The 12,500-nt window shown below is 40.7% G+C and overlaps 4 protein-coding genes across 6 annotated transcripts in view; 2 read left to right on the top strand and 2 right to left on the bottom strand.

Moving 5' to 3' along the window:
• Positions 1-12,500, bottom strand: part of LOC129792881 (activating transcription factor 7-interacting protein 1) — a 481,750-nt gene that overhangs the window by 6,265 nt on the left and 462,985 nt on the right. The gene's annotated exons all lie outside the window — the stretch shown is intronic.
• The window catches only part of LOC129792945 (beta-1,3-galactosyltransferase 5), a 1,144,668-nt gene that overhangs the window by 1,107,780 nt on the left and 24,388 nt on the right, over positions 1-12,500 (top strand). The window lies entirely within an intron of this gene.
• The window catches only part of LOC129792924 (phosphoacetylglucosamine mutase), a 137,243-nt gene that overhangs the window by 100,361 nt on the left and 24,382 nt on the right, over positions 1-12,500 (bottom strand). The window lies entirely within an intron of this gene.
• Positions 3,873-11,661, top strand: LOC129792327 (uncharacterized). The gene is made up of 2 exons (XM_055831239.1): positions 3,873-4,054; positions 6,678-11,661. Exons 1-2 carry the CDS (start codon positions 3,873-3,875, stop codon positions 11,659-11,661), a joined length of 5,166 nt encoding a protein of 1,721 aa, XP_055687214.1.

Here is a 12,500-nt window from a genome sequence, read left to right as displayed (position 1 = left end):
ATTCTCAAACTTTAAATGGGTAAGACCTCGACTTTCTTGATTGAAGTCTTTCGAGGTTTAGATAAAAGTTGTACTTAGTGGGCCACTTTTGGTAAGCAGAACTGGCGCTGTGGGATGAACCAAACGCAGTGTTACGGCGCCAAAATGTTAATACGACTCATATCAGATACCATAAAAGGTGTTGGTTGTTTAAGACAGCAGGACGGTGGACATGGAAGTTGTAAACCGCTAAGGAGTGTGTAACAACTCACCTGCCGAAACAACTAGCCCTTAAAATGGATGGCGCTTAAGTCGTCTGCCTATACACTGCCGTTACAATATTTGTTATATACAATTTATTGTATATAATGTGAAATTGTAATGAGTAGGAGGGTACAATGATGTGCGTTGAAGTGTTAGACGTAAGTCTACATGGAGCCGTCATTGGCACAGATCTTGGTGGTAGTAGCAAATAATCGAATGAGATCTTGGATGACTGAAGTGGAGAAGGGTTCCGTGTGAACAGTGGTTGATCACGGGTTAGTCGGTCCTAAGCTCTAAGCGAAAGCTTATGTCATATATAAAAGTCATTTTAAAATGTTGACTTTATATTGAGCGAAAGGGAATACGGTTCCAATTCCGTAACCTATTGAGTATACGTTTATTGTGGGTCCTATTTTTTCGGAAATAGGTTTAAAGCTCATCCTGGTAACAGAAGCTACCATAGAGAAGCCGTCGAAGCATACCGAAAGAGTTATCTTTTCTGTTTCATAGCTGTATTACCATGGAAGTCTTTTGAAGAGAGATATGGTAAATGAGCTAGAAGAGCATGGCGTTTATTGCTGTGTCGGGTATGTGTTCCTCGGACCTTGAAAATCTATGGTAGGGCCACGTAGACATTCTCAATAGTCCGTACCAATATCCGCAGCAGGTCTCCAAGATTAAGAGTCTCTAGTCGATAGAATAATGTAGGTAAGGGAAGTCGGCAAATTAGATCCGTAACTTCGGGATAAGGATTGGCTCTGAAGATTGAGATGTGTCGGGCTTGTTTGGGATGTATATTAACAGTATTGCTAAAGTATCTGACTAATTATTCCCTTTCGGGGGGGTAGTGAAAGGATATGATTATGCGATACTATAATACGGAACTCTCAAGCTATGCTGTATACATAACATGGGAATGTAGAATTCACGTTTTACATTCTCGTATGCAGTTTTCAACGACCATCAACAAACAATCAATTCAGAACTGGCACGGACAAGGGGAATCCGACTGTCTAATTAAAACAAAGCATTGTGATGGCTCTAACGGGTGTTGACACAATGTGATTTCTGCCCAGTGCTCTGAATGTCAATGTGAAGAAATTCAAGAAAGCGCGGGTAAACGGCGGGAGTATACTATTACTGGCTTCTGGTAGCCAAATGCCGAGTCCAACGCGCAAATTATTGGAAAACGCACCGTGTGCGTGAATGCCTGCATGGATTTTCACGTGGGTACCATCGTTGGAAAGCTAATAAAATTTGGGTTTTAATGCTTTTTTTATTTTTTCAAATTCCCCTACAAAAAGTAATGAAAATATTGATTTCTTTTTCATTTACTCTTTTTTCGCCTATGAAAAAATTCTTTTGACACCTCGCTCACCTAAAGTATTTAATAAAATTAAAAAAAAATTTTACGAGCGGAAAGGGGGGAAAATGTAGATGTCCAAAGTGCCTTTATTTATTTAAATATCCCCAAAATTATCCCCAAAATTCCATTGCAAAGTTGTACCAAAAGCATATTGTGCAAATTCTTCTTTTTCTCCCTTCCATGGCGCGCCACACGCGGCACTCTACGTCACCACACACCATTGGTGTGTGTGTGTGTGTGTGTTGTGTGTGGAAATTCAATGCTTTCTTTTCACGCACCGTGTGCGTGAATAGATGCATGAATTTTCACGTGGGTACCACCACGTGAAAGCTGAGAAAATGTAGATGTGAAAAGTGCCATTATTTTTCCAAATCCCCCTAAAATTACCCTCATAATTTCATTGCAAAGTTGACCCTTTTTTCGCGGCATTTTTCCACATCGAGTGACGTCGGAGTATACTATTACTGGCTTCTGGTAGCCAAATGCCGAGTCCAACGCGCAAATTATTGGAAAACGCACCGTGTGCGTGAATGCCTGCATGGATTTTCACGTGGGTACCATCGTTGGAAAGCTAATAAAATTTGGGTTTTAATGCTTTTTTTATTTTTTCAAATTCCCCTACAAAAAGTAATGAAAATATTGATTTCTTTTTCATTTACTCTTTTTTCGCCTATGAAAAAATTCTTTTGACACCTCGCTCACCTAAAGTATTTAATAAAATTAAAAAAAAATTTTACGAGCGGAAAGGGGGGAAAATGTAGATGTCCAAAGTGCCTTTATTTATTTAAATATCCCCAAAATTATCCCCAAAATTCCATTGCAAAGTTGTACCAAAAGCATATTGTGCAAATTCTTCTTTTTCTCCCTTCCATGGCGCGCCACACGCGGCACTCTACGTCACCACACACCATTGGTGTGTGTGTGTGTGTGTGTTGTGTGTGGAAATTCAATGCTTTCTTTTCACGCACCGTGTGCGTGAATAGATGCATGAATTTTCACGTGGGTACCACCACGTGAAAGCTGAGAAAATGTAGATGTGAAAAGTGCCATTATTTTTCCAAATCCCCCTAAAATTACCCTCATAATTTCATTGCAAAGTTGACCCTTTTTTCGCGGCATTTTTCCACATCGAGTGACGTCGGAGTATACTATTACTGGCTTCTGGTAGCCAAATGCCGAGTCCAACGGGCAAATTATTGGAAAACGCGCCGTGTGCGTGAATGCCTGCATGGATTTTCACGTGGGTACCACCACGTGAAAGCTAATAAAATTTGGGTTTTAATGCTTTTTTTATTTTTTCAAATTCCCCTACAAAAAGTAATGAAAATATTGATTTCTTTTTCATTTACTCTTTTTTCGCCTATGAAAAAATTCTTTTGACACCTCGCTCACCTAAAGTATTTAATAAAATTAAAAAAAAATTTTACGAGCGGAAAGGGGGGAAAATGTAGATGTCCAAAGTGCCTTTATTTATTTAAATATCCCCAAAATTATCCCCAAAATTCCATTGCAAAGTTGTACCAAAAGCATATTGTGCAAATTCTTCTTTTTCTCCCTTCCATGGCGCGCCACACGCGGCACTCTACGTCACCACACACCATTGGTGTGTGTGTGTGTGTGTGTTGTGTGTGGAAATTCAATGCTTTCTTTTCACGCACCGTGTGCGTGAATAGATGCATGAATTTTCACGTGGGTACCACCACGTGAAAGCTGAGAAAATGTAGATGTGAAAAGTGCCATTATTTTTCCAAATCCCCCTAAAATTACCCTCATAATTTCATTGCAAAGTTGACCCTTTTTTCGCGGCATTTTTCCACATCGAGTGACGTCGGAGTCACTATTACTCCCACCTGGTGGTCAAATATCCTCAAGGGCAATTTTGACCGTTGTGCGTTGCGGCGAAAAGCTTGACTTTGAACTTTTTAACGGATTTTTTCAAATTTCTCAAGGCGGTTGAAAAAATCGCGTCTCTCTGTCCATTTGGTTTTCTGATTTCAAAGCGTTCACATCGTGCTCTCTGATTTTCTGAATTTCCAAGCGAATTTCCCAGCGATCATACTCAAAATTGATTTCCACCTGAATTAGCAGCTATTGTTGTGAATTATCTTGCTTTTTCGTGGATTTTTAAGTGTTTTTTTGGACATTTTTGGACTTTTTTTGCGCGTGAATTTTGTTGTGTGTTTCGTTTTTCTCGGATTTTTCCTTGAATTTTCTTTGCGTGTGTGTGTTCTACCTTGGAATTGCACTCCGATAAACGTTTACGATGGCGGAAAATCGGAATTATGGGCCTCCAATTGCCCAATCCTCCTCCACCAATCTGATAGGACGCCGCAACAGTGCTGATACCGGTCAACTTGAGGGAGAGAGGCGTCGCCTGGATATGCTCTCCAAATCTCAGCCAGCAGAATCGACGACGCCAGCAAAGATGCCCCGCATTTCCAACAGGTGAGTTTCTATAAATTTTATTATTGCTTCGTGTTTGAATTGCCCAACAAATTAGGGGAGACCGGGACAACGTTGGCCCTTTTAAAGTCGAAAAAAAAATTCAAAAATTCTGTGTCATTTTTAACCGTTTTTTAATTTGCCCTTCCTCCACCCACCAGATTTAGTGCATTTTTACATTATTTTCTTTAAAAATGTGATCTGAAAAATTCAAAACGATTTTGTGCCCCCGTCCCCCCATATTTAAAGCGAACTTAGAAAAATGAAACAAATTCAATGCTTTTGTTATGCTTTTCTCGCTCTTCTCCAACGGTTTTTGCCCCCTTTCCGCCATATTTAAAAAGAAATTAGAAGAAAAATGAAACAAAATTCTATATTTTTTGGTGTTTTCTCGCTCTTTTCTCTAACATTTTTTGCTCTCCTCCCCCCATATTTAAAGCGAAATTAGAAAAATGAAACAAACGTGTTGATTTTCCCGCGATTTTTCCTAACTTTTTTTGCCCCCGTCCCGCCATATTTTAACATAAATTAGAAAGAACAAAAAAAATGCTTTTGTGATGTTTTTCTCGCTCTTTTCTCCAACGGTTTTTGCTCCTCTCCAGCCATTTTTAAAGAGAAATTAGAAAAATGAAGCAAATTCAGTGCTTTTGTTATGTTTTTCTCGCTCTTTTCTCTAACGTTTTTTGCCCTTTTCCCGCCATATTTAAAAATAAATTATATAGAAAAATGAAACAAATTTTCTAATGTTTTTCCCGCGCTTTTCCCCAACGGTTTTTGCTCTCCTTTCCCCATATTTTTTTTAAAAATTAGAAAAATGCAAAAAATTCAATGCTTTTGTGATGTTTTTCCCACGCTTTCCCCCAACGGTTTTTACTCCCCTCTCCCGCCATATTTATATATAATTTAGATAAATGAATCTTTCAATGTATTTGTGATTTTTAACCCTTTTTGTGATGTTTTTCCTGCACTTTTCCCCAACGGTTTTTGCTCTCCTTTCCCCATATATTTTTTTTTAATTAGAAAAATGCAAAAAAAATTCAATGCTTTTGTGATGTTTTTCCCGCGCTTTTCCCCAACGGTTTTTACTCCCCTCTCCCGCCATATTTAAATATAATTTAGATAAATGAATCTTTCAATGTATTTGTGATTTTTAACCCTTTTTCTGATGTTTTTCCCGCGCTTTTCCCCTACAGTTTTTGCTCCCCTTTCCCCATATATGTATTTTTTTTTAATTAGAAAAATGCAAAAAAAATTCAATGCTTTTGTGATGTTTTTCCCGCGCTTTTCCCCAACGGTTTTTACTCCCCTCTCCCGCCATATTTAAATATAATTTAGAATAAATTAATCTTTCAATGTATTTGTGATTTTTAACCCTTTTTGTGATGTTTTTCCCGCGCTTTTCCCCTACAGTTTTTGCTCCCCTTTCCCCATATTTTTAAAAATTAGAATAATGCAAAAAAAATCAATGCTTTTGTGATTATTTTCCCGCGCTTTTCCCTAACGTTTTTTTGCCCCCCCCCCCTTCCCGACATATTTAAATATAATTTAGAATAAATTAATCTTTCAATGTATTTGTGATTTTTAATCCTTTTTGTGATGTTTTTCCCGCGCATTTACCCAACGGTTTTTGCTCCCCTTTCCCCATATTTTTAAAAATTAGAATAATGCAAAAAAAATCAATGCTTTTGTGATTATTTTCCCGCGCTTTTCCCTAACGTTTTTTTTGCCACCCCCCCCCCCCCCCCCCCCCCTTCCCGACATATTTAAAGAAAAATGGGAAATGAATAAATTTTTGTAATGTTTTTTTTCTCGATTTTTCTACATTTTGCACGTTTTTTTTTCTTAATAATTGCTTATTTATTTTAGCCGTGCCCTTTTTAGTAGTTTTTTACTAACTTTTTTTTTGAATACTATTAATTAGAAAACTTTCAGTTCGGATTTAATTTTAGTATGAGCGTGGATCGTTCAAATAAAAATCGATATTTTAATTATAAAGGCCGTTTGAATTTTATCGAAAATTGGCTTAGATTTCAATTTTTTTTAAAATTTAATTTTGTTCAAAATAGGCGTTAAAAAAGCTCTTTATTAAATATATGTATATCGGCAAGGTAAAATAAAAAAAAATTTTTTAATTAATTATTTTCAAATTATATTTTTTTTATTTAAGTTTATTTTTCGCAATTTCTTTGTTTTTCTTACAAAAGTAATATTTTTATGATAAAAATTTCCCTAAAATCCTTTGAAATTGTAGGTAGAGTTATTAGTAAATTTTAAGAAAAAAAAAACTGTTGCAAATTGTATGTCGTTTTGTTTACAATGTAATTTTTGTTTACAATGTCATTTTTTAAGTGAATGTTTACAAAAAAAAAAAGATAGTTTTTGTGAAATAATTTTTTTTCTGACAGATAAAAGTGAAGGATTCGCAGCTATAGCTACAGCAAATGGGTGGAAATAAAATATCAAATTTAATTGTTTTTATATGAATATTAAAAAAAATTAAAAATAAAATAAAATAAAAGAAAAACGATTTAAATATTTCATTATTTTTTTTCCTATTTATTTTTTTTTGGGTATGTCCTTTTGAATCATTAAAAATTAAAAAAGAAAAAATATCATATTTTTCCAGTCTGCCATGGTCAGAAGCCGGAAATGATGGTATTTCCTCTCACTCAATTACCCTGTGTCAGCCATTGCGAGAGATCCCTTCACCATCCAGTTCACCTTCTGCACCTCCCAATGTCCCCCATGAGGATTCCAGTGATGCTTTTGACACCCCACCAAACCCACAACCAAACCCACGACCAAACCCACAACCAAACCCACGACCAAACCCACAACCCAATCCAATTGTTGTACCACCAGCACAGCCTGGCCGCTCAGATGGAGCCCCCCCATTGCCTCCCCCCCCACATCTGCATGACTCATCAGATGATGATGATGATACAGATGTCCCAATCCCTGGAGGAGGTCGGGTTCCGCCCCTGCCTCCTGTTTTTCCACAGCAGCCACCACGAAGCGACTACCACGAGTACCTCGGTACTCCGGTGCCACATCCGGACAACATCACGGACGTGCCGAGGATCAGCGGAAGGAGAGGACGACCTGGATACAACTACGGACCAACAGGGATGAGACTGCGATGGACAGGACACGTCCTCTACGGGGATAACCCTAACATCAGGGAAACCCCAATAGAGAAGAGGCGGAGACTGAAGATGGAGACAAAATGGCGTGATGAGCACCAACGTCTCCAGGATGCATTTAATGCACGCGGTGAGGCATTGAGGGGAAATGCCACCGTAGAGTCTCACTATCTGGGCCCACTCATCAAGTGTAGGCACTGCGCTAGCCTCAATTTTAGCGCAGAAGCTACCAATGGGAACCCAGCAGCGCGGGAATTTGCGATTTGCTGTATGAATGGGAAGGTACGGATACCTCCCATACCCCAACATGAGCGGATTCAGCAGCTTCTGCAGGACACCGAGGACCCCGTAGCCCGCTCTTTCCAGAAGAACATCAGGAAATACAACACAGCGCTTGGATTTGCATCGTACAAATTTAATCATCCCAGGAATCATCCGGACGCGCCCATCCCCGAGGGACCATACGTGTTTTGGATCCATGGCGTGGCGTATCACTACGTGTCATACCCACGACCACAGGATCCAAATCAAGCTGCCTTTGGACAACTGTATTTTCTGGATCCAGAACAAGCGGCCGCACAACGAGTCAATGGTCAACTGGGCGACCATTTGGATGACCTCCTCATCAGGGAATTGGATGCTATCATACGCACCAATAATCCATTCGCGAGAGCCTACAGGCGGCTACGCGAATATGAGGCGACCGAGTTGGAGAGGGTGCGCTCTGCAGCTGTAGCTCGAGGTGAGCCGCAACCGCAGAGCATCCAACCCGTCCTCATGCTGTTTGACCGTCCAGGTCAAAACAGCGGCACACATGGGGCAGATGTGACAGGCTCGGAAATAGCCGCCATCTACACCACAAGAGATGGAGCTCCGTTGGAATTCAACGGCATTGTGGTGAAGCCTATTGATGGAACACCCAATGATCCATTTGGGTACAAAATTGTACCCAACATCTCTTTCAACGTGGATCCCCTGACATACCCTCTGATGAGGCCGTATGGCACCGTTGGATGGTTCCCCAACATGACATCGTTGGCGGAGAACTTCAGAACGCGGAAGGTGACATTGAGGGAATACACCATGTATTCACTAATGTATCGTGCACCTGAGGATGGAGGATCGCCGTTGCTGAACTTTGGACGTCTTCTTCAGCAGTACATCGTGGATGTCGCTCATAGGATTGAGCAGAACAAGCTGTCCTACATCAAGTCACACCAAGGTGATCTACGTGCAATGTCTGCAGGTGATTTGCGTCGACTGAATGATGATGATGGAAGAATCTTCCGGCCAGATATTACCGACGAGAGTGGTAATCCCCTTCCCCCAGTAAATGGACCACATGGTGTTAAGGTCATTTTGCCATCGGCCTTTCTTGGGAGCCCAAGGAATATGCACAATAAGTACTGCGATGCCATGGCGATGATGACGGAATTCGGCAAACCTGACCTCTTCATTACATTCACCACAAATACGGAATGGCCAGAAATTAGGGAGAATCTGCAGCCGCACATGAAGGCCGAGGACCAGGTCTTGCTGATGTGCAGAGTTTTCCATGCAAAACTTCAGGACTTCAAGAATCAACTGGTGGATAAGATGATCTTCGGACGTGTTCGTTACTACACATACAGCATCGAGTTCCAGAAGAGGGGGCTTCCACATGCGCATTTTCTCATTGGTGTCTACCCTGAGGATAAATTGCATACCGCGGAGCAGGTGGACGCTTGCATCAGCGCAGAAATTCCCAATGATGATGAATCCCATTGTCATCTGGTGAAGCGTCATATGATGCATGGACCATGCGGACCGGAACATACAACATCTCGCTGCTGGAAGGATGGGAAATGCTCCAAGAATTTCCCAAAGGATTTCATCGAGGCAACAGCATTCCGGCCAAATGGATATCCCATATATCGTCGACGAAATAATGATGCTTCAGTGATGCGTGATGGCAGGAGATTGGACAATCGATGGGTTGTTCCATACAACAAATATCTTCTGGAGCGCTACAACTGCCACATCAATGTTGAACATTGTACGATGGTTCAAGTGGCAAAATACATCTTCAAGTACATCTTCAAGGGAGTTGCGGCTGCTAACGTGCGACTGGATCTGAACAACGAGGTGACAACGTATGAATCCTGTAGATTCCTGAGTTCTCCCGAGGCTGCTTGGCATTTGGCAACATTCGAAATGCACAAGCATTCTCACAACATCGAGAGTCTTCCAGTGCATCTTGAAGGTGAACATCGGATTTACTTCCGTGGGGATGAAGATCCAGAAAACATTCGGGATAAGGCGTCAAAATTGATGAAATGGTTGGATTCGAATCTTCACTACAAGGGAATCGCGGACAGAGAATTGGCCGGCGTCGATGATCAACGTACAAGGGACCATGTGTACAACAAGTATGGACTTCACTTGACATACCCACAATATGTCAAGATGTTTTCATGGAGGGACAACAGGTGGAATTTGCGGCAGATGAACTTCTTCAAGTCATTCGAAGCAATTGGACGCATTTGCCCAGTGAATGCCCAAAATGTTGAACTTCGATGTCTACGTTTGCTTCTTCTTCATGTTACGGGATGCACTTCTTGGAATGATGTACGAACGTGCAATGGAATTGTGTACAATACCTTCTCGGAGGCAGCCATTGCTCGAGGTTTGATTGCTTCGGACGAGGAATTCCCATGGACTATTGCAGAGGCTCTAACACTGGACACACCACTGGCATGTCGCATCACTTTTGCAATCATGTTGCAGTTCAACAATCCCCCAAATGCCCAGACGACATGGAACACTCACAAGGATCAACTCAGCGGAGATTTTCTTGCAGCGCTTGGATGTAGCACCGAGGAAGCACATGGATACGCGTTGGCCCACATCAATTCCATTCTCAGGGAAAATGGTGCCCAACCACTCAACCAGTACCTTCGAGATGTCACCATCATGGATGAACTTCCCCACACTGCAGCTGCTGTTATCCGGAACAATGGAGCACAACAACCAACGATGGAGGACATCGCAGTAATCCTTTCGGAGCGTTACGGACTTCTGAATTCTGCACAGCGAGATATCTTCGATACAATTGTGGCATCCCTTCATGAGCGTCGTAGAGGTGGTGATCAGCAGCACGCACCCGATCGGCGGTGTTTCTTCATCGATGGACCAGGTGGGACCGGAAAAACTTTCCTCTACGAAACAATATATTATTATTGTTTGGCTGAGGGCTTCAATTGCATCGTCACCGCATGGACAGGAATTGCAGCATCTCTTCTCCCAACAGGAAGGACAGTACATGCAACATTCAGACTTTCACCAACACTTACGGAGACCACCACATGCAACATTCCTCGACATTCATCTGATGGACGGAAGCTCTTCAATGCAGACATCATTCTGTGGGATGAGTGTTCAATGACTGACTCTCACGCATTCTCCGCTGTGAATAGATGTTTGCAAGAGATCACTGGATGTGCCATGCCTTTCGGAAACAAGGTCATGGTTCTTGGAGGAGATTTTCGACAAATACTTCCGGTTGTTTCTCATGGAGATCGAGCTGAAGTTGTAGCGCGTTCCCTTCTTCTTCACGAGACTTGGATATACTTTCGGCGTCTTCGGCTTCAATTCAATGAACGAGCGGGTCACGGAAATGAGGAGTTTGCCAGAGAACTACAAGCAATAGGAGAGGGGAAAAAGTCCAACATTAATGGTTTGCACACATTCCCAGGACGTTTGTGTGTTCGCTCTGTGGATGCACTCATTGATAGGGTATTTGGAGCTGAAATTGGCAACGAAGTTTCTGATCAGTGTGCGATTTTGTGTCCTCGACATGATGCATGTCATGTCATCAATGATGCTGTTACGAGAAGGATGGAGGGAGTAGCACGAGTCTATCGAGCAAGTAATCGCATTGTTGATGAGACAGATGAGACGCGAATGCTGTACAGTGATGAATTTTTGGCTGCGCAGCATCCATCAGGGCTTCCACCACACGTCCTGACACTGAAGAAGGGCTCCATTGTAATGATTTGTCGGAATCTCAATTCCAAAATTGGACTTCTCAACGGAACGAGATTGCGTGTAATTGGCCTGCATGATCATCTCTTGAGGTGTGTCATTCTCAATGGACACGGGAAGGGCAATGCTGTTTGTCTACCTCGCTTGGACATTGCAACGAATGAGCACCACGACGTGCCTGTCAACTACACGCGACGTCAATTTCCAGTTTATGGGTCTCATGCCATGACAGTAAATAAAAGCCAAGGACAGACGCTGAGCAAAGTTGGATTGTATCTTCCGACTCCGCTCTTCTCACATGGTCACCTGTATGTGGGAATGTCAAGGGTGAGAAGTCCCGAGGATTTTTGCGTTTTTATTGCACATGGTAATCTTGGAATTGCAGAAAACGACAATCAGACACGAAATGAAGTATATGAGGAAATTATAAGTGCCATAAATTAGATCATAATTTTCTGATAGAACTTTAGTAGGGATTCTTTTTTCACACCCCATCACCTCATTAGATTTTAGTAGGGAATTTTAGTAAGTAAAAAAAATTTAGTAGTTGCCCAAAAAGAAAGTACTTTACATAAAGTTAACCATGTTAAATGAAAATCCAGTTTATTTGCTTAAATACCATTAATGTAAAAATTACAGTTTTTTTTTTAAATTTTCACAAAAATTTCCATAGCTAATCTTTAAGTTTTTTTTTGATAACATTTTTTTTTTTTAGTAAAGATAACTTATTAGAGCTCAATGACTACAGGAACAATGGCTAGAATTTTCTGATACAACTACTAAATTTTTTTAGTTAATTACATTAATACAGACTCTAGATTTAAGTACTAAAATTTTGCATGACAATGTACCTATGTAAAGATAATACTTCCTCAATCACTCTTCCTCCCCTTATCGCCTTATCATTAGCAATTTTCGTTCCCTTTTACTTCGTTGGGTTCCATAGATTATCTTTCACACAATACGGCTATATGGTGGTACAACAATATTTTGGTTTGTGTGGTTGGTGCACGGTTGTGGTTGTATTGCATCATTGGTTGAAGGTTGGCCATCATTGAGTGCATCAGGATTTATCGAAGGATGAATGGAGCTGCAATTTCAATTTCAACATGTGTGCATGAGTGTGTAAACGGATGAAATTGTTGTGTTCATTAATTATTTCAATTGATCTTTCTTTTTTTTTTTTTTTAATTTAAAGATAAGTAAAGGTTTCGAAGATTGAAATTCCTTTCTACGTTATTTTTTCTTTATTTTCTTTAGCAATAATTGAGATAATTAAATCT

Source organism: Lutzomyia longipalpis, chromosome 3 (genome assembly GCF_024334085.1).
Source record: "Lutzomyia longipalpis isolate SR_M1_2022 chromosome 3, ASM2433408v1".
Classification (NCBI taxonomy): domain Eukaryota; kingdom Metazoa; phylum Arthropoda; class Insecta; order Diptera; family Psychodidae; genus Lutzomyia; species Lutzomyia longipalpis.
The sequence above is the reverse complement of the archived record's forward strand: the minus strand, read 5'-3'. Positions and strand labels throughout refer to the sequence as shown.